The sequence below is a fragment of the Neoarius graeffei genome, chromosome 28 (genome assembly GCF_027579695.1).
Source record: "Neoarius graeffei isolate fNeoGra1 chromosome 28, fNeoGra1.pri, whole genome shotgun sequence".
Classification (NCBI taxonomy): Eukaryota; Metazoa; Chordata; class Actinopteri; order Siluriformes; family Ariidae; genus Neoarius; species Neoarius graeffei.
Window position 1 is genome coordinate 11,057,737 of NC_083596.1, and position 25,885 is coordinate 11,083,621.

Sequence of the window (25,885 nt, forward strand, 5' to 3'; positions counted from 1 at the left end):
TGCGTGATGTCATTTTCTGCGAGTACAGCGGAGGTGTACAAGTGCGTGCTGTACTACGTAGTGTCAGCGGGGTGAAGTGTTCTCTCAGGGATGGTTGGAGACGGATGTAAGTGTAGAAGATCTTTATTATAAAGAAAAGTGCAAACAGACAAACAGTCCAAATCGGCAGGCGTATATCGTGAACAGTAAAACAGGCAAAAGGTCAAGCAAGGCACAAACAGAATATCGTCGACAGAAGCAGGATCAAAAACCAGGAACAGGGAACGTGAATCAGAAAACAGGAACTCAGTCAGGAAACAAGGCTTGGTAACATGTCACAACAATGCAATACTTCGCAAAGTCAGTCTGCATTCTGAGTCCTTACTTAGGTGTGCTGATTGCGCTTTAATCTCGTGCAGGTGTGGGTCATTCGCAGCACACGCGTGAGTCAGTTCAGACCGCACGCTGTCCAGAGCACGCCTGAGAGTTGTGACAACTAGACTATAGTATAATATTATGGTCTGACGTGATTTCAACTTGTTTGCATTTCTCTACAAAAATTATGACAATTCAGGATTAGAAAACGAATCAAAATAAAGTAGTGGTGAGTTTATTGCCTGTTTATTAAAAAAAATATTTACCTGCTTATCTTCTATCTGTTTGATGCGTGACACGGTATGCTGTCGTGCGGAATCCTACGTCACGCAGCACCACCATTGTTTTCGTCTCCAAATCCGTGTATCTGGCTAATCCAGTACAGCCGCACCCGGAGAAATGGCCCAACGGACTGATGTTACAACTTTAGCATGTTTTTTAAGCTAAAGTCCGCTTTTCTTTGTCTAGAACATCTTGTATTAATGTATAATGATGACATTTATTAACTCCGTAATTTCGAAATTTCCTAGTTAATCACTTTAAAGCTATTCAGTTATTCATAAACTGCAGTAAAACTATTAGAAAAGATATGTTGTAACAAGTTAGAAATGTAAACCTGGGTGTTTAAGCAGTTAGAAATTAATCATCTTTTATAGTTTCACAACATTCAAAAGGTTAAATTCTGTTCTGTTAAGCCATCATCTGTCCAAATATGCTGGAAAAAACGCATCACTAACTGGCAAGTTGAATTGTTCGTTTAATAGACATTCCCCCCCTCTGAGATGCTGATTCTTTACAGGAAATACAACCACGGAGCTATCTCTCTAGCCTGACCTTGCACTCGGTATTATGCCTGGCTCCAGTAATCTACTGGCACAAAGCAAGTCGGGGAAAGTTCAAGTCTCAACTCTATTTCTGTGACAAGTTTCGGCAGATGGGTTGCATATTAGAAACACATTTTCGGCAAATTTGCCAATGCTGGCCAGGACAGGCTCTCATATCTCAATCACAGTCCTCTCTACACAGAGTCTCTCTCTTTCTGTCTCTTTTTTTTTCTACAATATCCATTGTTTGTATCTACAGAGCAACCACTCAATTAAAACACGGTATTTAAAGTCAATGCTGAGGAATTGAAACCGAACGCACCCCAGATCCTCCGGTTCTGCATCCGTGTAATGACACCGACACCATCGTTCTGAGACGCTCCGTCTGCTAAAGCCTCACTCAGGGCCTTCGCATAGAGCATGAAGCCATCATGGAAACACCCGGCAATGAAATCCATCTGAAACAGGCAGGGGAAAAAAAAAAACCAAAACAAAAACCAAAAACAAAAAAACTTGCATTCCAATTTTGCATGCCATGTCAATATTACAAGTATACGGAAATGATCCGAGCAAGGTGTCAAGTTACAACGAAATTCTCTATGCAAGATTTCTGGGTTGGGAATTTTTTTCTATTTGCATGCCTCGAGGCCATATTTTCAGTATGAACAGTTCTTGGGTTTCAGCCGCTTTGTCTGCTATATTTATCCCCGAGCACAGCTGATTCCGGAAAATGAGCCTGACATGAGGAAGCCAAACTCTTGTTTCCACGGTTTGTAGGTGTCATATCTGATCAGCGACTGCATGCGGCGGCTGGAGAAAGAGCAGCACGCTTCAGTGAGCGCTACAAAAAAAAAAAAACGGTGGACCTCCAACCACCTTCACATGACTAGACTTGGATTGAACCTCTTATTGATTACATTTATCCACCGTCGCTTCCCGGCAAGTTCAAGGTTACCGAGTGAAAGTCAACATTAAACAGCACTCGTATTTGCGTCATTGTTTGTTTAGTGCTGTTTCGATTAACCAGGGAATTTAAAGATCAAGGATACTCACCAAAGACGGCTCCAACTGAACATTAAAGTCCTGAGTTGTTCTCTTGTGGAGTTCGGTGCAGAAAGCTGTGTACTCTGGATTATCTGGCTCTCGGTACGTTATAACGAATACAGACTGGAAAAGGAAGGATAGCTCAAGTTAAACTAAAAGAAGACCAGTGATAACATATGAACTTTGGTATTGTTCCAGCAGAGCCAAAAATATTTTAGTGTACTGTTTATAGAAATAAATACAAAACGAATTACTTTAAACAGTTTATACTACAGTGCTGTTGGATTCTCGCATTCGATTAGTCAGAGCAGTGATGACAGGAACTAACGTGCCTCATGGAATTTCCACAACATTAAATGTAAATATTTAACAGTTATTCCAAGAAATCGAGTCGTACATGAGCTGACAGCCGACGAGGCACATAGTGCTGAGTCGGCTATAAGCCGTGTACGACGAGACTGAGTGGAATAACTGTTTTATTCTATCCACATTCACTGGATTTTGAGTATTTTTATTTTTTGCAAATTTGATAAATAAAAACTTTACACAAAACATCCAACAAAATCATTTCCACTTAGAATGTAAACAAACTGGTGAAATGATAGTAGTAATTTGTGAAAAATGCTATTATAATAATAATAATTATTATTATTATTATTATTATTATTGAAAAATAAAAAAAAACATACAATACATTCTTACCATCAAATACTTTTATTCCATATTTTGTTGCCTTTTTTTGTATTTTTGGGGTTTTGTTTTATTTCGTCCTCGGTTGGTTCAGCAACACGCTCCGCCATTTTGTTTTTCTCTACTCACGGTATATGAGCTGATATCCTAGTAGTAGAGTAGCCAATTAGAGCGTGTGATCGCTCATATCCAGTGAATGTGGATCGAATAAAAATGGTTAAAAAGCACAAGGTGTTATTCATTAATACATTTTTTTAAAAGTAATCGTTTCTTTCTCAGTAATTGTTACCTTCCTTTTCCCCCCTCATAGTCTCACCCTCTCTTGCATTTTTCCCGTTTCTCTCTCCTTATTTCTTATTTGTTTCCTTTTCTGTCTCTCTAGTAATCCTTTTTTCCTGTATTTGTTTTTTCTTGCTAATTACCCTTTCCTTTCTTTCTTTATCTTCCTCGTTTTCGTCTTCTCTTTCCGTCTTTCTATTTGTCCTCCTTTTTCTTTTCCGTTTCTAAATTTTCTCTCAGCTTCTCCCTTCCTTTCTTTCTCTTGCATTCGCAATCTCTCTCTCTCTCCACTTTCACATCTTTGTCCGTTTAATTCTTTTGTTTTCATTGTTCCACACTTTTCCTTTCTCTCCCTTTCAGTCTCTCTTTCACTTTTCTTATGCACTCTCTTGCGCCCTCTTTCTTTCTTTCCTTCTCTTTACTCTTCGCTCCTTTTCCTTTCTTTCCCACTTTCGTAGTGCCTGCACTTTTCACTGCAGTGCTGCACGTCATTTAATGTCATTCTCTTTGCAAATGTAAAGCTGTGATCAGAAACTGTGCCTTCATGTGTTCATGCTTATCATAGCCTGCTAAAATGGTTTTGCATATTTTGAAAGCTGTTTTGCAAGACAGTCAAGCTGAAAAATAAATGTAACTGTACACACGATGACTTACTGAAAAATGTACATTGAGAAATCCGTTTTTCTACCTGAAAAAGCTTGACTGGATCTTTCCACTGCACAGCTGAGCTCTGCCACAGCTGGTGCATATCATCACGGAGACTTTCACCAAACGCATCCAGGTAGAAGATGGCATAGTCTTCTGGGTTCGTCACCTCCTCCTCAAAGCTGTGCATGATTTTAAAGAACGTCTGAAGAGGTCCGCAGATGTACACGACTGCGGGAAGACGAGAGGCGTTGGACAGAGAGGACACAGGACACAGAACTCTAGCACCACGTACAGCTGCTTTATTTCTTCTTAGTAACTACAGTATTGCATTATGTTTAGTACTTGAACTTAGCCTGTGTTTAAAGATTCAAAAACATTGGCAGCTGTGGACATTTTCATTTGAACAGCGTAAAGAATTGCACCACAAATCGCCCATCAGGTTTTCGCTTGAAAAGAATCATTAAAAATGGATGCTGCTGGTGATCCCTACTTAGTACAAAGTGCCCTACGTCGACTTCATAACAGAATCGAACGTAGCATTTATGCTTTTTGGGAGGTAAATGTCACTGCATACATTTGGCTTTTAAATGGAATGATAGGATATCACTAATAGGATTAGATACTGCAACAGTACACCTAACCACACTTACATTCTTTATAAGCATGTCTCGCCACTTGGCAGCCATCTTGGTAACGGACCTGGGCAGCTATTTCTGGCTAACAAGATCAGGCCCCTATCTAAAGAATGAGAAGAGAGCTATAACTGCACATTCAATGGCCTCTGGGATATAAAAACTGCACGTATAGAAGAATCCCCAGTCGAATCTTACAATGCTTGGTGAATTTGTCCTAAGAATTTTTTTCCCTAATGGATTATATTTCTTCTACACATGTGCAACTGCCAGAGGTGGACAGTAACGAAGTACATTTACTTGAGTACTGTACTTAAGTACGCTTTTTGAGTATCTGTACTTTACCTGAGTATTTTTTTTGGAAACCACAGTATGACTTTAACTTCACTACATTTGAAAGACAAATATCGTACTTTTCACTCCACTACATTTCTGTCAAGGTCCTCGTTACTCGTTACTATGAAGCAGCTTTGAAAGCGGATGTTTTTTCTTCTTTTTTTTTGAAAACATGATTGGTTTTATCGCAGGTGACACTGAGACAGCCTATCAGTAATCAGTAGGGTCACGTCACATTCATGGACTGTATAAAATCAAGGTCAATTATTTCTCCGCAACGTTATTTGAACACGATCAGTTGATGGCAGAATGGAAGGAGGCGGTTCTTCTGGCGAATGCACGCACTCATGGCTTTCCCTAGAACCCATGTTTCAGTTTTCAGAAAGGATTAAAGATTCGTTTCGTTTTAAATGTTTGCTGAAAACGAACAACATCACGGCCTACAAAAACTCGCCGTCGAACCTGCAGAAGCATATTGAGGTATATAAACGTTTTATTCCAAGAGAAAGCTTGCAATGAAGTTGTCTGTGCTTTTAGAGCTAGTGATAATGTTGCAAACGTAGCTATGCGGTCTGGTTAGTCAAATGACTTTCTATGGATTTTCCCGCCAAGTTGCCGTAGCCTTGTCCACGGCTAACGTTTACACATAGCTAGTTAACTTGGACGCTGTTAGTTAGCTTGTAAAAATGGAGTTACGCTAACATGAATAACGTTAACTTATCTGAAGTCCTTTCAGAAATATGTTTAGCATAATCTTGCCAAATAAACAGAATGTAGAAATCTTTCTTTTCTAGTAACGTTAGCTACCCAATAAGATTTCGAGTTTGAAAAGAGTTTGCTAGCATGTCAGGTGGCGTTTCACTGACTAGCTAGCTTAACGTTAAACCACCATGATGGCACAGCATGCGTTCATTTTGTGAATTCACATTTCTGTCTTTGGTAACGGCGTTAGGTTTTGTAAGCATTGTGGCAATAACACAATGTGTTGACAGAAAATGCACTTTTAATACTTCAGTATTTTTAAAAGCAAGTACTTCAGTACTTTAGATAAAAATTTGACTGGACAACTTTCTCTTGTATCGGAGTAACATTTGATCAGTGGGCTCTGTACTTTGACTTAAGTAATGAAGTTGGGTACTTTGTCCACCTCTGGCAACTGTGCACTTGCAAGAAGATTCAGCAGATGATTGGCTTTTTGTAGGAAGGGACGGGATTCGGGTTGCTCCAGTTAAATTTGACATCCGAAACGATACGGTGTTATCATTTCACAAATTTCAGAGGTTAACATTACTGCATTTCACTGCTTTGTTCACTATACTTTGAAATGCGCCTTCAAGAGTTTGCTCTTTCGCCTGCCCTTTAACACTTAGCTGGCAGCTCGTGGGCGTGACGTACCGTAAGTCGAACACCAACAGTGAAAGAGCTCCATCTCTGACCAGTGACCTGCCACACCGCTTCCAGTTATCCAGCTACGTTTGGGAAGACGCTATGGATTTGGTAACTGGTGAATGAACTAGTGATATTAGATTGCTGAAACTTGTGAGAAACAAAGCTCTCTGAACGAGATATGGCAATATTTTGCTTTGTAATAGTGGAGAGGGGCGGCACGGTGGTGTAGTGGTTAGCACTGTTGCCTCACAGCAAGAAGGTTCTGGGTTTGAGACCAGTGGCTGACAGGGGCCTTTCTGTGTGGAGCTTGCATGTTCTCCCCGTGTCTGCGCGGGTTTCCTCCGGGTGCTCTGGTTTCCCCCAAAGTCCAAACACAGGTTAACTGGTTACTCTAAATTGTCCATAGGTGTGAATGTGTGAGTGGTTGAGAAGAGAAAACCTCTATAATAATCCAGTAGAAGGCAACAGGAAACCACTACTGTAATTCTTCCTGAGAAACTTTGATGGCTGGAGCTGTCACGCAGTGATATGCCGGAGCGTTGGAGTCTGTTTATACATCTTTGTGCAAACGGTGCCTTAAGTCATGTGTAGTGGGAGGAGACAATACACTGAACCTGATGAAACATCTGATGTACGTACTGTACATCCAAGTTTGTACAATGAATTCCAGAAATGGAAGGTGCACATGATGGTCACATAAATAAATCGAAAATAAGAGTGTCTAAATGATAGGTACTGATCTTTGTCCATGGTTAGCTTATTTACAATATTTCCCGTCCTGAATCTAGCTAACATCATCTCCCACTTGTAACATAAGTTTAGCCGATCTAACGTTACACGGGGCGAACTGGCAGCCAGTGACTGTGATGATGGTGCGAAGGCTGCCATTTGTCGTCTTAGGCTACATCCGCATTAAGGCCATGTACACACGTAGCCGGGTATTTTTAAAACCGAACATTTCCCCCCCCTCCATTTATAAAAATGTTTTATCCACACCACCTCGTCTTCGAAAAAAATCCCTTCCACACATAACCGAACATCTGCGTTTTCAATCACATTCATAAGCATTCCAAACCTGTAGATGGCATTATTTCCCCAAACCTGTAGATGGCATTATTTCCCCAAATCCTACCCCCTAATCACATCAGAATAGCACCTGCACAATAATTAACGCTTTCAAGGTGATCCATTACTCTTTGTCCATGCTTAATCTGGCTTCTGCAGTAAACAAAGGTCGCACGTTTGACGTCAGGGCAGATTTGTTGTCATTTTTTTGGCGCAGATTGTGACGTTCTAAAACGCAAAACTCCGGTTATCTCTGTCTACACGAAAAGGCATACACGGAGTTTTCAAAAATCTTCACTTTGCCCGGAGTTTTTTTAAATATTCGTTTTTGATGTGTTTTCATGTGGATGACAGGCCAAAACGTAGAAAAATATCTTCGATTTAGCAGATACCCGGCTACGTGTGGACGGGGTCTAAGACATTTTAGTTTTAAAACGTATCACTTTTCCTGTGTTTACACCTGGAGTCCACACTACTCCAGAGTTTTTGAGCCACAAAAACAGACCCTGTGTCCCTACTCACTATATAGGGCACTATATAGTGAGGACGCCATTTTGTAGTGCTGTCTGAAACCTTAGTGAGGATTATTTACACCCTATATAGTGCGCTCAAAGTATCCCACAATGCATCACAAAAAGTAGTGTACAACCGATGGTCACTAACCAAAGCAATATATCCCATCATGCATTGCGGTCGCGCTGAAAGAAATCAAATCAAATCAAATCAAAAGTCTCAAATCTGATTTAATAAACGGCAGCGGCAAAGAAGAAAGTATTCAGCCTTGATTTAAAAGAACTGAAAGATGCAGGTACTTTGTATTGATTAATGTTGGAAATACGCTCAGGATAATATGGATTTATCACAAAAATACACGCATGTGTTTATTATTTTGAAAACCAACCAGCCGACTGATCTCGCATGTTTTAATTGTGCGACAGTAATGACGTAAATACCAGCGCGACGGACTAGTGTCCGAAAGAGTTTTTTCATTTTACAGATGAGCTCACTATATAGTCCTCTATATAGTAATTCCCTATATAGGGAGTAGGGAATGAGTGAGCGATTTCTGACACTTTTGAAGAAAGACAAGAAGCCTTTATTTATCACACATACCCTCAAGCACAGACTTTAGTACAGTGAAAATTTTCCTTTGGATTTAACCCATCTGAAGCAGTGAACTTCAGTGAACAAGTGAGCAATGAGCACACATACATACCCAGAGCAGTGGGCAGCTATGCTACAGCACCCAGGGAGCAGTTGGGGGTTCGGTGCCTTGCTCAAGGACACTTCAGCCCACCTCAGGCCACGGCTGCCCCATGTTAACCTAACCGCATATCTTTGGACTGTGGGGGAAACCGGAGCACCTGGAGGGAACCCACAGGGAGAACATGCAAACTCCATGCAGAAAGGCCCCCGTCGGCCACTGGGCTCGAACCCAGAACCTACTTGCTGTGAGGCAACAGTGCTAACCACTACACCATCGTGCCAGCCTGGCCCTGGTTTTGGAAACGCTCCTGGCCCCATTTTAGTTTGAAAACTCCAGAGTAATGTTTTAATGTCAACAGGATTTAATGGAAATGTTTGGAAACAATGATGCAGACACCTACATTCACTTCCTGATTGGGTCTCATCAGTCACGACATATCCTTCCCTGATTCATCACAGTACATGAATGTTTGTGTGATATGTGTTTTCAGGTGTGTTAGTATGGACGGAGATTATTTCTGATACAGTGGTAGAACAATCGTTTGGACGGAGATCGTTTGTGTGTGTGTTTTTTTAAAATATATTAGTGTGGATGTAGCTTTAAGCTACTTAGCAGTCTACTCCTTAATGAATTCATGAATGAAAGAAAAACCAGGCTATAGAAATGACCTTAGGCAGATTTTTAAGTTTGTAAAATTAGCTACCGTCACTTATGGCCCTTTTCCACTACCCTTTTTCAGCTCACTTCAGCTCGCTTCAGCTCACTTCAGCCCGACACGGCTCGCGTTTCGACTACCAAAAACCAGCACGACTCAGCTCGCTTCAGCCCTGCTTAGCCCCTAAAACTCACACCGTTTTGGAGTGGGGCTGAAGCGAGCCAAAGCGAGCCGAGTGAGGCTGGGGGCGTGAGCAGACACTCCCCTGTGCACTGATTGGTGAGGAGGAGTGTCCTCACATGCCCACACACACCCCGCGAGCACGCTGGGAACTGTAAACACCGCAAACCCGGAAGAAGAAGAATTACGAAAATTTCTGAAGCCTTATGCGCCTCGCCTCATCTATACGCTCTTGCTAGTATCTGTTGGCGTTGTCGGTGACAACAAGCCACAGCACCAAGACCAGCAACACTAACGACTCCATGTCCTCCATGTTTATTGTTTACTATTCGGGTCGTGAGACTACCGCTTAAAAGCTCACTGATGTCACTGTTTGCGCTGCTTAACGACATCACGTGACGTCCACCCACTTTCGCTAACTCCACCCAATGTGTCCACCCACTTCCAGCCAGCACGGTTCAGCGCGGTTGTAGTCGAAATGCAACTCCAATAGCCTCACTCAGCTCGACTCAGCCGCGTTTGTAGTGGAAAAGCGGCATTAGAGACAGACAGAAGACTGAAATCAGTGTTTTCACTCATTTAATGCAGTGTTTAAACCATACAACTTTTGACATTTATTAATTTCATCAATTTGTTTGTTTGTTTGTTTGTTTGTTTGTTGCATTGCTACCAAACTAGTACCATTACTGTTCTACCATGCAAGGTACCATAACAAACCCCAAATTTTGGTACCGAACCAACCTTAGGCGGGAAATGTGTGTACAGCCGCCATCTTTGCCATTATGAACTTTCCCCACTGATTTCTATTCAGGATTCTTTAAGTGGTTTTTCTTCTCCCTTATAACATCTCTGCCACACCTCATGATTCTGTATTCATTCAAACATGCCCCTTTTGAACATTTTCACCACCCGGCACCACATAACCACCTGTAAAAACATTTACCGTCACAACTCTGTGCCCCCCTCCCAAAAAAAATCTCATTTAAGATCTGAGCTACAAGCCTAACATGGCTAAGACACTTTAAAGTTACATACAAAGCTCAAAATGGGTTTCTGAGTCAAAATCAACTCAAAATGAAGAAACAGTTCTCATATACGTGCCTACACTGTTTTTTTTTTTCCCCTGCTGTTGGATTTATCAGCATTATTTCCATTAGTGGAATAACTGGGCTCCCAGTTAGCAGCCATTTCCTCAAATGTTAGCGCAAAAAAGTCGGGCCCCAGTCCACCACTCAATCCCGAAAGCCTTCAGTCTCTGCAGGCTGACTCACGCCAAGCCGTCCCGCTGTCTCCTGGACGTCCACCAAGATAAACTCACAAAGAAAGGCAAGGTAAACGTTCGCAAGAATGAATGGAGATGGTTCACTTATTGTCAATTAAACACACATGCCCACAGTGCAATTCAGCCTTCAAAGCTGAGGTTCATTGTTTGTGCGTTTGTATGCATGTGTGCATGTGTGTGTGAGAGAGAGAGACTCTTTTCCTAATGGAATTCTTGGACTGTGCAGTTGGACGCACATGCAGACATGCACGCAGACACAAACACACCCAGTGAAACTAAAAAACACAGCTTCGCTTCACACCTTCTCCTATTCTACTGTTTGACAAACTACTGCTTTCAAAATGTTCCCAAATCCCTCTAAGGCAAACCATTCAAACAGTGTTGCCTCTCGAGAGTTTGTCTTGCTTTGTAATTTGAATACAGTGTTGACATCGTATGATTTTTGAGGGGTTTCATTGAGTACAATGGCCGAGAAATTCCATTATAGATTACACTGCTGTAATTTTCAGTTTCTTTCCAAAAAAAACCAAAACAAAACAAAAAAAGAATAACACAAAATGACCATAAATATCTGGAAGCGCTTCCATTCCAGTGAGTCATCGTTTCTCAAAGGTAAACCAGCAAGCGAGAAAAAACAGCTGTGACAATATGGGCTCTGGGGTCAAGCCTGTTTTCGGCAGACAGAAATGAATGGAATGCCAAGCCCAGAAAAGCCGAACAAGCCCTGACAGTCATTACCTCGCCGTGACCCAGAGACATTACAGCAATATTAAGTATTAGACTATATGCAATGTTACAATGGGATTCATGTGAGAAAAATTCTGACGTTTTTAATAAAAATGGTTACTTTTGTGTTTAAGTCATACAAGACTCTGAACCACTCAAACAAAGCGATATGTTTCTACTGGGTTGTGATCACTTTGGATAAAACATCCATCAAATTAATAAACATCAGTAACCTTTTCTTGCTAAGAATAGTAATCATCATCGTCTTTATATACAGTACACTGCCAGTCAAATGTTTCCTGACGTTTCTTATGTTTATTAAAGTTTAAATGACAGTTCAACTCAATTTCTCAAATCTGATTTTTAAATTTTTTTTATTTAACATCAGGTTGTAATAAAAATTGTATTTATATTTATATTATTTTTATATAATTTATATTAACACGCCCATTCTAACACTTCATTGTTTTAAAGAATTATATTTAATATTTATCAAAGGAGTCTCCAATGTTTTCCACCAAGGTAAAGTCGTCAGGGCAGAGGAGTCTGTGCTTTCTGGTTTTTCAATAAAATGACAAGTTGCATTTTTTTAATTGAGAGAAAAAAATGCGGTTGCTATGGAAACAACATAACATACATGATAAAATATGTGTGTGTGTGTGTGTGTGTGTGTGTGTGTGTGTGTGTATATGTGTGTATATATATATATATATATATATATATATATATATATATATATATATATATATATATACACACATACACTATCCACATTCACTGGATATGAGCAATCACGGACTCTGATTGGCTACTCTGCTGCTAGGCTATCAGCTCATATAGCGTGAGTAGAGAAAAACAAAATGGCGGCACGCATCAAGTCAGATACATCACTTTATTCTCAAATCTTTAAAAGAAACAGAAATAGCTAAAAGAATATAGTTTTCCCCCCAATATCTCCTGTTCCACACTCCAGCCCAGTCGGTGGCGCCAAACCATCAAAATCCCTAAAGAAGAAGAAGAAGAAAATGGCAGCACGTGTTGCTGAACCAACCAAGGACGAAATAAAAACTCTACTCGAAAACAAAACCCCAAAAATACAAAAAAAATATATGGAATGAAAGTATTTGATGGTAAGAACGTACATATATGTTATTTACCAGCTTAAGGTCGGTCCGTATGGTGAAATACCGGGACCGAGGTCTTGAAAGTAGTGACCGAGCTCTGGGCCGAGGTCAGTATTCAAGGCCGAGGTCACGGTATTTCACCATACAGACCGACCTTAAGCTGGTAAATAATATATTAATTTTTTTCTTTACCAAATTCGAACAGAAAACGAGAGCGCCCGAAAGGGAAAACCGAGCCGAGCCACCATTTTGAATCCTCATTCACGGCCGTAATGCAAATGGCTTCCTCCTCGGTATACAAGTGCACTTCCATGGCAGGAAAAAAACCTACGTTTTGCCGCCTATGTAGTCCCCTATTTATACAAAATTGAGTCGTTCAGGATTCATTTTTGCTCGGCGTTAGCAACAGTTACAGGTTTTTAGCTTTCTCCTGAAATGTTTTCTTTTATTTCGTCTTCCTAAGGGTAGTAAAACTCGCTTTCGCTGTGAACACTGTCGTTATCGCTGTCCATGATGTAAAATTACTGCTATTCTCCTGAGAAATGCGAAAATAAATGTTGACAAAAATTGCTACTATGTTTATTGTTGTTGTGAATGAGCGAGTCGCTAGAGGTTCGTAAGCAGAGTCCGTAACTGGGGTCCATATCGTAGGATACGGACCTGCTCACCAGCCAATCAGAGCGCAGGATTTGATGGAAACCGGACTGCGAAAAAAAAACCCTTTTTATTTTTCAAGAATTATTATCACATTTTACACAAATTGCTACTGGCATTTCGTCAGTTTGTTTGTATTCGAAGCAGCAATGATTTTGTTGGACGTTTTGTATAAAGTTTTAATTTATCGAATTTGCAAAAAATAAAAATAAAAATGCTCTGTTTCTCAAAATCCAGTGAATGTGGATAGAATAAAACAGTTATTTCACTCAATCTTTTCGTACATGGCTTATAGCCAACTCGGTGCTATGCGCCTCATCGGCTATCAGTTCACGTACGAATTGATTTCGTGGAATAACTGTTAACAGAAAAACCTGTGAATGAGTAGGGGTGTCCAAACTTTTGACTCGTACGAGTCAAAAATTTGGACACCCGTACTCATTCACAGTTTTTTCTGTATTTTGACTATTTTCTATGTTGTAGAACAATACCGAAGACATCAAAACTCTGAAATAACATATGAAACATATATGGAATGATGCGGTAAACAAAAAAGTGTTAAACAAAATATGTCTGATATTTTTGATTCTTCAAAGTAGTCACTGTTTATCTTGATGACACTTTGCACACTATTGCCATTATCTTAACCCTTTGATGCAAAACATATGCACACCCCTTCTAATGCACAACATGGGTCAAAAATGACCCGCATTCATTTTCCAGGTTATTTCCTGCTGACTGAGGTTTTCTTTGCTCTATCTTTTGAAATCAATTTATTTTATGATTGAATATTCCAAGTATTCTTTAAATATCTTGTTTTTAATTATCACAAATCATTAATTTATTTTTTTCTTTACTTCTTTATGAACAAAAATACTTTTTATATTACTACACATGGGTCATCCAAGTGTGATTTAAAATTAAATGTCTTAATACTATAATAATAATTTGTTTCAAGTAATTACTTTAGCAGTGAATGAGGCCAGTTATTTATTTATTAACTATGTAGTTAGCTAAGCCAACTACAATAAAATTAGCTAACTAAAGTAGAATATGTCAACAGCTCGGTAGCTAATAGTAATTACTTGTAACTTTCTGACAAGTTATCTACTCACTCTCAAGGTAACCTAAACATAATCCATTTTTTTCTAAGGTAATGTTAGAACAATTGAAAAACATTACTTACATGTATTAGACGGGCAAAGAACGCTGTGCTGAGCTGTGAAATGTCTGACACAAGCACAATTCACAGTTCCCACCAAACGCTGGAGTAAATGCATGCGGGTCGGTTCTGACCCATGTGTGTAAACTTGATGTAGAATTATAAAAGCTGTGCTTGTTCATAACTTAAGAAAGGAAAAATAAAAATGATGATTTGTGCTAAACAAAAACAAGATATTTACTGCATATTTGGAAAAGTAAATGACAAAATTAATTTATTTCAAAAGTAGATCATAGAAACACTCAGCCGTACACGAAATAACCTGGAAAATGAATGCGGGTCGTTTTTGACCCATGTTGTGCATTCGAAGGGTAGTGATACAAAAAGGGTTTTCATTCAAAAAGTAAGAAAGGAAAAAATAAAATAAGGATGTATGATGATCAAAAACAAGTTAATTGAGGAATACCTTGAATACTGAATGATGGAATTAATTTATTGCAAAGATATAGAAGATAAAAACTCAGCCGGGTCACTTTTGACCCATGTTTTGCATCAAAGGGTTAACCAGCTTCATGAGAGAGTCACCTGGAATGCTTTTCAATTAATAGGTGCCTCGTCAAAAGTTAATTAGTGGACGAGTTTCTTGCCTTCTTAATGTATTTGAGATGAAACAGTAAATAGTGAATAATAATAAAAATACAGTAAATAACCCTATTCCACAACTGTATTAGTGCAGTAATGTCAGAAACAGTACAGTGTTTCTGTGCCTGCCATGTGCTCGCGTGAGCTGGTTTCACTCCCCGTGGCTTTTAAGTGGGAAAAAAAATGTATGTCTTTTTTTTTTTCACTTCAAAAGAAACTATGCTTAGAAAATATTAGTGCCATGACCATATCCACTTCTATCTCTTGAAAAATGGGCCAAAACTCAGCTAGAATACAGAATTCAGGAGGAATGGATAAATATTACAGCTAAGAAGATCCAAAAGTCATTCAGAGTACATATAAAAGATTGTAGGCTGTCATAAAAGTAAAGTGTGGGAACAGAATTGATTACAGGGTGTTTATGTAGACTGTAAACTTTCGGAAACGATTTTTTTCCCACTATTTTTGCGATTTGTTTTGTCCTGAAGGAACCTTTGGGAAAATGAACACACTGTACTGGATGTCTTGTTAAAAAATTAAATGTATTTGTTTTTCATTTTGTCTGAAGGGGCCACAAACTTTCACAAAAGGCTTATTTTGTGCTCAAATCTTTTGACTACATGGGCGGTTATTTCTTCTTTTGTTAAAAAGCTGTATTCAATAGGGTGACCAGATTTCCCTAGTCTGAAACCGGGACACTTTTGCGCGCGACCATGCTCGTGCACGCACACCTTTTTTTTACGTAAACGTGACACTCAGAGAGGTGCTCTTATCATTTTGTTGAAGCTCACATTTATCAACATCTCACATGAAATAAAACAAACAGGCATTTTGTTATCTAGTAGCATAGTGGTATACAGATCAGTTAAATTATGGTCAGACAGTAGATTTTGTAATGGCTGAGAATTGAGGTATTTCACCTGACGTCACAGGGTCACGTGATGCCCCGGTGTCCGCCATTTTGAACGTCAAGCTACATACTAACGCTGCAGACAGAGAGGGAGAACCAGCTTGAAAAAAAACGTGTTACAGACACCTAGAATAGATTAATTTGTCAGTAAGCACTCTATAAATAACCATGGTGTTTGCTTGTTGTGCTGTGGGCTGCCACAACAGACAGGGACAGCGTGCAGGACGCTCCTTTTACCCGTTTCTAGTGATGGGAATTTCGGCTCTTTTTCGGGAGCCGGCTCTTTTGGCTCTTCTTACTATAAGGAGCCGGCTCTTTCGGCTCCCAAACGGCTCCTGAGATTTTATTTTTGATTTAATTGCTGCAATTAACTAGTTAATTAATTACATTATTATTTATATTTTATCAATAGGATGTTTTCCATTTTATTTTTTAGTTTTTGTAGCCATTGTAAAGCTTTGTAAAGTATAGCAGTGTAACAATGTTCTAGCTATAGAAATAAAACTTACTTACCAATTAATAAATTATTTTCTCACAAACATAATGCAAAACTGTGTTATATTACCAATATAAAATACACAGCTGATTTTCCCCTCCTCAGGTGCCTCACAGACTCCTCTCCCCTGCGCTCCACAGCTTTAAGCATTACACCAATTTTCGTATTTTCGCAGCTGTGAATGACATCAACCCCCCCAACCAGAAAAAGTAGGCGTACACCATGCTACTTTTTCTCCTTTGAATGGTAATAGACAACACAAAGACGCAATCGGACAGCAACTTTTTTTGTGAAAGTCTCTCTCTCTCTGAGGCACCTAAGGACAAAAAACTAATTCGGCTCCCCAACTCGGCTCCCACCGAAGAGCCGGCTCCCGTCGTTCACTTCAAAGAGCCGGCTCTTTGAACCGGATCGTTCGCGACCGACACATCACTACCGGTTTCCTACTGACCCAGACAAGAGGGCCAAATGGATTGCAGCTGTGAAGAGACAGGATTGGGAGCCAACAGAGTACTCCAGACTTTGCAGTGATCATTTCATTTCAGGTTAGTTTATCAGTTAACGCAATTTTGATAAAATATATAGCAAAAAGTAAATGGGTCAGTGTTTGTTAACCCATCTGAGCAGTGAAACAAGGCAGTGTTAATTTGTCTAGGGTTGCATGTAGCAGACATCAGACATAAAACGCAATAACAGAGGCTAGAAAGAAACGGGACACAGAAATAAATAAACAGGGCTCCATACCAAGGCTGGGTACAGTGTTTGTGATAAAAGACAGATCCAATTTAACACGAATCACAGCTTACTTTCTTGTTAAAATGTGCAAAGGTCTCCACCATCTCATACCGCCTTGCACTGAAGGACTTAAGCGTGCCGTCCAAAATGGCTGCGTCACGTGACTTGGTCACGTGGGTGAAATACCTCAATAGGCCAGGCTATGTCCATAGGCCAAATTTAAACTGATTTATTTCACCTGTTTGTGAGAACACCAAGAAGAATGCATATGCACATGTAGGCTATATCTCTAAAATTGTATGCACTATAGCATGAACTTAAAAAGTAGATATGTGACCTTAACATAGCCTAGGTCAGAATCAACCTTACTAACCATTCCCCACAACTGAATGAATAAAGCAAGAAGATGTGTACAAAAATGAACACTTTAATGGAAGGTGCAACAAGCTGTTCAACACAGCAATATGGCCAAACTGTCAGAATGGTATGTTAAACAGAAACAAAAAAGAGACAAGTGATTTGAGAATATATACTACGGAAGCCGAGAGAGGATATAATCCTTTTTTTTATTCACCTTGTTATCCCGAGATAACGACATAATTAATTCAGGATCTCGAGAAAACAAAACCGTTATTCCGAGATCTCGAGAAAACAAAACAATTATTTCATGATCTCGAGTAAACAGCTGAGAAATGGTTCATTCAGGTGCGCCAAGAGACTTGTGATATGCTGACTTTGGGGCTATTTCTCATTCTGTATAGACGCAACTTTGGTCATTAGAATGTCTGGAATAATCGATCACCTAATAAGGCAATATTTTGATCAGGGGTTGACACAGGGAGAGATTGCATTAAGTCTTTTAATAAGGGATAATTTCAAAATTAGTCCGCGGCACCTCCGCAGAAGACTGGCCCGGCTTCGTCTCTACCGACGGAGATACAGTGATCCAGCTGAGATCATGAAATAATTGCTTTGTTATCTCGAGATCTCGGAATAACGGTTTTGTTTTCTCAAGATCTCGAATTAGTTGTTTTGTTTTCTCGAGATCCTGAATTAATTATGTCGTTATCTCGGGATAACAAGGTGAATAAAAAAAGATTATATGAAGGGCCTCTCGTGGCTTCCGTAAATATACACTCAAACAAAACAGCAGTGGTGGCACGGTGGTGTAGTGGTTAGCGCTGTCGCCTCACAGCAAGAAGGTCCTGGGTTCGAGCCCCGGGGCCGGCGAGGGCCTTTCTGTGTGGAGTTTGCATGTTCTCCCCGTGTCCGCGTGGGTTTCCTCTGGGTGCTCCGGTTTCCCCCACAGTCCAAAGACATGCAGGTTAGGTTAACTGGTGACTCTAAATTGACCGTAGGTGTGAATGTGAGTGTGAATGGTTGTCTGTGTCTATGTGTCAGCCCTGTGATGACCTGGCGACTTGTCCAGGGTGTACCCCGCCTTTCGCCCGTAGTCAGCTGGGATAGGCTCCAGCTTGCCTGTGACCCTGTAGAAGGATAAAGCGGCTAGAGATAATGAGATGAGATGAGATGAGACAAAACAGCAGTAAAGGAGGAGAGGGGTGGCAGCCCGAGGAAAGCCCCCACAGGAGCGCACAGCATTTGCAACACAGGCTACCCAACTCAGTACAAGAACAAAACACTTACAGTGTGTGCAGTAGGCTTCGTGCGCATTGTTCTGCACCTCTCGGAGGAAGGGGTAGGTGCCCTGTAAATCTTTGGAAAAGGTACATTTTCTTTTTGGCATAATTGCTGCGGCATTACTGTTGTCTGGAATAATGTGGCTAAATAAACACCCATGCCACAGGGCCAGGGGGCAGTAACCAGGAAAGTTTGCGATTCCTGTCAATTCATCAAAATAGTAAATGCAGACATTTCTCCACTAATGATTCCCACGCTGCTCAGTCGCAAACGTCGCGAGTGGCGAAAACCGGGACATATCCGTGTCCCGACAGACTTTTGTCGGGACTCGGGACACACAACCCCAAATCGGGACTGTCCCGGTAAAACCGGGACGTCTGGTCACCCTAGTATTCAAGCTAATAGTGTTTCATATCAATCCAGCTAGTTTTATACCAACTCTCTCTCTCTCTCTCACACACACACACACACACACACACACCATTTTCTTTCTGAGACATGTCAGAAACAGTTGATAGTCAGTACCACAGGATTTGTTATGCTAATCAGCTAATCACTGCTATCAAGTGAGCAGAAAGCAAACTTAACCTCACAACAACTGCAAGCAATTAGTCATTTAAAAAAAATTTTAAATGTTCATGTTTCTTAACAGGAACGGTTAAAAGACAGAATAATCATGGCACAATGGGGCTGTGTTATGAAACACAACTCAGCACTTGACTAAATATTTTCAGACAACCACTTTGCGGTGATGCTATCACTGCTCTCGCTGCTGTGCTAATTGCGTATGTTTTGGCATTTAAACAGGTTACAAGGAACAGACTAAGAGTTACAACAATAGGTTCCTTACTTCAAGCTGCTCTGGGAATAAAAGCAAGCGAGAGAGAGAGAGAAAGAGAGAGAGAACCTTATACAGTATACAGTGGCATGCAAAAGTTTGGGCACCCTTACTGAAAATGTCTGTCACTGTGAATAGTTAAGCGAGCAGAAGATGAACTGATCACCAAAAGGCATAAAGATAAAGACGAGACATTTCTTTTCAGCGTTTTCTGCAAGATTTGTGTATTATTTTTGTTTTGTACAATTGGAGAGTGAAAAAAGAAAAGGAACACCATGCGAAAGTTTGGGCACCCTAATACATTTGAGTTCTCAGGTAACTTTTACCAAGGTTCCAGAGCTTAATTAGCTTATCGAGCTGTGGCTTGTTCAAATTCTTCGTTAGGAAAGGTCAGATGATGCAGATTTCAAAGCTGTATAAATTTTCTGACTCCTCAAACTTGTCCCTAAATTCAACAGCCATGGGCTCCTCTAAGCGACTCCCTCGCATTCTGAATAATAAAATAATTGATGCTCACAAAGCAGAAGAAGGCTACAAGAACGTAGCAAAGTGTTTTCAGATAGCTGTTTCCTCAGATTGTAATGTTATTAAGAAATGGCAGGTAACAGAAACAGTGGAGATCAAGGTGAGGTCTGGAAGATGAAGAACACTTTCTGAAAGAACTGCTCGTTGGATTGCTAGAAAGGCAAATAAAAACCCCTGTTTGACTGCAGAAGACCTTCAGAAAGATTTAGCAGACCCTGGAGTGGTGGTGCACTGTTCTACTATGCAGCGACACCTGAACAAATATGACCTTCATGGGAGAGTCATCAGAAGAAAACCGTTCCTGCGTCCTAGCCACAAAATTCAGCGTCTGAAGTTTGCAAATGAACATCTAAATAAGCCTGATGCATTTTGGAAACAAGTCCTGTGGGCTGATGAAATCAAAATAGAACTTTTTGGCCACAATGTGCAAAGGTATGTTTGGAGAAAAAAGGGTGCCAAATTCCAGGAAAAGAACACCTCTCCAACTCTGAAGCATGGGTGTGGATCGATCATGCTTTGGGGTCGTGTTGCAGCCAGTGGCACAGGGCACATTTCATTGGTCGAGGGAAGCATGGATTTGAATAAATACCAGCAAATTCTGGAAGCAAACATCACACCATCTGTAAAAAAGTTGAAGTTAAAAAGAGGATAGGTCCTACAATAAGACGATGATCCAAAACACACCTCAAAATCTACAATGGAATACCTCAAGAGGCACAAGCTGAAGGTTTTGCCCGGGCCCTCACAGTCCCCTGACCTAAACATCATTGAAAATCTGTGGATAGATCTCAAAAGAGCAGCGCATGCAAGACAGCCCAAGAAACTTGTAGAACTGGAAGCCTTTTGCAAGGACGAATGTGTGAAAATCCCCCAGGTAAGAACTGAAAGATTATTAGCTGGCTACAAAAAGCGTTTACAAGCTGTGATTCTTACCAAAGTGGGTGTTACTAGGTACTAACCATGCAGGGTGCCCAAACTTTTGCTTGGGGCCCTTTTCCTTTTTTGTTATTTTGAAAATGTAAAAGATGAAAATAAAAAATTGTTTTTGCTTAAAATAGAAAGGGAATGAGTCATCGTTAACTTTATGCCTTTTGGAGGTCATTTCATCTTCAACTTGCTTAACTGTTCACAGTAACAGCAATTTTGACCAGGGGTGCCCAAACTTTTGCATACCACTGTATACACTTTCTATAGTGCACACGAAAAGCTCTTAAAAAACTATTTTTGATTCGACTGGGAATTGATGTACACAAGTTCTTGCTGTACTCCTAATATGCATCACCACATGTTTTTAATAACAAAATGGAGGCTAAAAAAAAAAAAATTCTCAACGAACTCATCTACCATATGTCTTATGAAAATGTTATTTTATTGATTGAATGCTACACTTGAACAGATTTTTTTTTTGAGCTGAAAGACTGTAATCTGGAAAATACCTATAAACGTTAAGAAAAATCATGTGGAATGGTACAATAACTGCTGAAAACAGTTCATGTTGGCTTGTAAAAAAAAACCCTGCAGTAATAGACAATGATCTTTCCAATGCTGACACATGAAGAGACGCTGGCCTTTGCACTTGTAATAATGAACACACTGGAGCAGGACCGGCAGAAGACTTCTCAGGTTAAAAATAGGCATATCAGTGTAGGCTTTTGAAAAACATCCTGCCTTTTTTCCCCCAGTAGCCAACAACCTCTGAAACGCACTTTATTTCTGCAAGACTTGCAAAGAAAACTGCAAAGGTGAGACGGATTAATAATAAAGAAGAGAGACAGAGATCGAGGACGACGGACAGCCGGAGATACCGTACTGATCTTACGTGAAACAAGGACGCTATAAGAGGTTGACATGCATGCATGTTGCCATGGTAGTGAGAACAGCTCATGCCTACACACTGGACTGGAATCGCTATGTAACATTTGAAGTGTTTTATATAATCCAGTGAATCTTTGCCAGAGCATTAATAACCTGTCTGATCAAACTCTCCTGCTACTTAGAGCACAATTGTACGCTGTAATTAATATTTTGACATTGGACCCCAGACAAGCAGCATTCATCTTAAAGCATATTACCTTATATGATATTATTTGATATGATATGATATATGATATGATATAATATGATATTATCCCACAGCGCTGTTGAATTCTCGATTGGTTAGAAGGTGTTGATTAATTTTCTCCAACAGCAACTCTGACAGTCATTCGAGCTGTAATTCAACTCACAAGTTTATACCAGTGCACTCGTTCTAACAGGTCCTTGTTTCTATAGTAACAACTCATCTACGGGGACTTGTATGGAAGAAACTCCGCATAAGCAGATTTCTTATGTGCACATGTTGATACAGAAGTTTTCTGTGAAGCGATGTTCATTTAACATTTAAGTAAGGGGTCACTAATATCAGCGTCTTGGAAAAGTCAAAGTCGAAGGCAAAGCTGTAACTTTTCACCACTTCATCATAGAGGGCTTTGTGGTTTCTCAGTACAGTAATATCCCAAGTTGTGCTTTTTTTGTCTTATTATCTTCAAGGGAGAAAAAAAGACATGCTGGTGAAAAAACAAGTGTTTATAACAATGTCCGTGAGAACAGAAACGAGCTAGTTTCATGCAGAGGTGGACAGAAACGAAGTACATTTACTTGAGTACTGTACTTAAGTACACTTTTGCCGCTTTTCCACTACCAACGCGGCTGAGTTGGGCTGAGCCGTGCCGTGCTGAGTTGGGCTGAGTCGAGCTGAGTGGGGCTGTTGGGGTTGCATTTCGACTACAACCGCGCTGAACCGTGCTGGCTGGAAGTGGGTGGACACATTGGGTGGAGTTAGTGAAAGTGGGTGGACGTCACGTGATGTCGTTAGGCGGCGCAAACAGTGACATCAGTGAGCTTTTAAGCGGTAGTCTCACGACCCGGATAGTAAACAATAAACATGGAGGACATGGAGTCGTTAGTGTTGCTGGTCTTGGTGCTGTGGCTTGTTGTCACCGACAACGCCAACAGATACTGGAAAGAGTGTATAGATGAGGCGAGGCGCATAAGGCTTCAGAAATTCTCGTAATTCGTAATTCTTCTTCTTCCGGGTTTACGATGTTTACAGATCCCAGCGTGCTCGCGGGGCGTGTGAGGACACTCCTCCTCACCAATCAGTGCACAGGGGAGTGTCTCCTCACGCCCCTAGCCACACTCGGCTCGGTTTGGCTCGCTTCAGCCCCACTCCAAAACCGTGCAAGTTTTGGGTGCTGAGCAGGGCTGAAGCGAGCTGAGTCGTGCTGCTTTGAGGTAGTCGAAACGCGAGCCGTGTTGGGCTGAAGCGAGCTGAAGTGAGCTGAAAAAGGGTAGTGGAAAAGGGCCATTTTTGAGTATCTGTACTTTACATGAGTATTTTTTTTTCTTTGAAACTTATGACTTTAAGTTCACTACATTTGAAATACAAATATCGTACTTTTCACTCCACTACATTTCTGTCAAGGTCCTCGTTACTCGTTACTATGAAGCAGCTTTGAAAGTGGATGTTTTTTTCTTTTCTTTTCTAAAACTTGATGGTTTTTTCGCAGGTGACACTGAGACAGCCGATCAGTAATCACTAGAGTCACGTCTCGTCCATAGACTGTATAAAATCAAGTTCAATGATTTCTCAGCAGCGTTATTTGAACACGATCAGTTGATGGCAGAATGGAAGGAGGCAGTTCTTCTGGCGAATGCACGCACTCATGGCTTTACCTAGAGCCCATGTTTCAGTTTTCTGAAAGGATTAAAGATACGTTTCGTTTTAAATGTTTGCTGAAAACGAACCACATCACGGCCTACAAAAACTCGGCATCCAACCTGCGGAAGCATATTGAGGGATGTAAACATTTTATTCCAAGAGAAAGCTTACAACGAAGTTGTCTGTGCTTTTAGAGCTAGCGATAACGTTGCAATAGCTATAGTCTGGTTAGTCAAATGACTTTCTATGGATCTGCCCGCCAAGTTGCTGTAGCCTTGTCCACGGCTAACGATTACACATAGCGAGTTAACTTGGACACTGTTAGTTAGCATGTAAAAATGGAGTTAGGCGAACATGAATAATGCTAACTTATGTTAATACTATATGTTTTAGCATAATCTTGCCAAATAAACAGTGTAGAAATCTTTCGTTTCTAGTAGTGTTAACTACCCAATATGATTTCAAATTTGAAAAGAGTTTGCTAGCATGTCAGGTGGAGCTTCACTGACTAGCTAGCTTAACGGTAAACCACCATGATGGCACAGCATGCGTTCATTTTGTAAATTCACATTTCTGTCTTTGGTAACGGCGTTAGGTTTTGTAAGCGTTGTGGCAATAATACAACGATGTGTTGACAGAAAATGTACTTTTAATACTTAAGTATTTTTAAAAGCAAGTACTTCAGTACTTTAACTTAAGTAGAAATTTTACTGGACAACTTCCACTTGCATCGGAGTAACATTTGACCAGTGGGATCTGTACTTTGACTTAAATAATGGAGTTGGGTACTTTGTCCACCTCTAGTTTCATGTACATTCCATATAATAAGTAACTATAAATGGACAAAAAGTATGATGTGTTGGTTGTTTTGTTTTGTTTTAAATAAAAAATGCTGTGGTATAAGAGGAGTAAAACACTTTGGGATGGTAACAGTACCTCCATGTCTTTTTATTTTATTTTATTTTATTTTATTACGACTGCATGCTCTGTTGTGTTTTATTACTTTTATACTCTATAACTACAGTAAACATATGAGCAAAAGTGTGTAAAAGTGAGGAAAAAAATAAATGAAAGTCTAAGTTAAGACCCTGTGATGTTTCCTCAGAGTTTAAAGTGCTAGTCTTATGAAAATGACATCACTCCTGGAAATTACACCTTATAAAACTAGACAGGTTAACTAGTTTACTGTCTAAATTGTATTTTAATATGAGACCGGCAACATCCGGTAAAGTTTGTCTCTTTGAGTTCGCCATTACACGAATGCGTTCCTGGTAAGTTATTGTTAATTCAAAGGAAGTGACGTCATACGCATGATGCTTAAAAGTTTGCAGCATTTCAGGCTTCGTCTGCTTTGCAAAATGTAGCACTTTTTTTTTAACGATTTTTTTTATTCCAAAGCAAAATTTAAACCAAACATGCCTCGTAAGAGGTGTGTCATTAAAATCTCATCTCATCTCATTATCTCTAGCCGCTTTATCCTTCTACAGGGTCGCAGGCAAGCTGGAGCCTATCCCAGCTGACTACGGGCGAAAGGCGGGGTACACCCTGGACAAGTCGCCAGGTCATCACAGGGCTGACACATAGACACAGACAACCATTCACACTCACATTCACACCTACGCTCAATTTAGAGTCACCAGTTAACCTAACCTGCATGTCTTTGGACTGTGGGGGAAACCGGAGCACCCGGAGGAAACCCACGCGGACACGGGGAGAACATGCAAACTCCGCACAGAAAGGCCCTCGCCGGCCATGGGGCTCGAACCCGGACCTTCTTGCTGTGAGGCAACAGCACTAACCACTACACCACCATGCCGCCCCTGTTCATTTCATTCATATGAAACTGGACAAAATTTCAGATTTCTGATAGCACTTGAGTCACAGAGACAGGTTCTTCAAAATTTCATCAGATACACAGACACCATATACTATCTATCTCTCCTCTCCTCCCCTCCTGCAGGTGCTATAGAGCACTGTGAACCAGAACGTTGAAGAACAATGGTGTGCATGGCAGGGTTGCAAGGAGAAAGCCACTGCTCTCCAACTGAATCTCAAGAGAAGGTGGGTCATGCAGCAAGACGATGACCCTAAGCATACAAATTGCTCTACCAAAGAATGGTTAAAGAAGAATAAAGTTAATGTTTTGG

At 40.4% G+C, this 25,885-nt stretch overlaps 2 protein-coding genes across 2 annotated transcripts in view; one reads left to right on the plus strand and one right to left on the minus strand.

Moving 5' to 3' along the window:
• npr2 (natriuretic peptide receptor 2) overlaps nt 1-25,885 on the minus strand; it is a 105,763-nt gene that overhangs the window by 63,452 nt on the left and 16,426 nt on the right. Inside the window, exons 2-4 of the mRNA XM_060912789.1 lie at nt 3,880-4,067; nt 2,232-2,345; nt 1,501-1,636 (exon numbers count right to left, since the gene is read on the minus strand). Coding sequence (XP_060768772.1) covers nt 1,501-1,636; nt 2,232-2,345; nt 3,880-4,067 — 438 coding nt within the window. The remainder of the gene's footprint in view (nt 1-1,500; nt 1,637-2,231; nt 2,346-3,879; nt 4,068-25,885) is intronic.
• ssna1 (Sjogren syndrome nuclear autoantigen 1) overlaps nt 1,979-25,885 on the plus strand; it is an 84,346-nt gene continuing 60,439 nt past the window's right edge. Inside the window, exons 1-2 of the mRNA XM_060912794.1 lie at nt 1,979-2,324; nt 3,915-4,127. Of these exons, the coding sequence (XP_060768777.1) occupies nt 4,058-4,127 (70 nt within the window). The 5' untranslated portion in view covers nt 1,979-2,324; nt 3,915-4,057. The remainder of the gene's footprint in view (nt 2,325-3,914; nt 4,128-25,885) is intronic.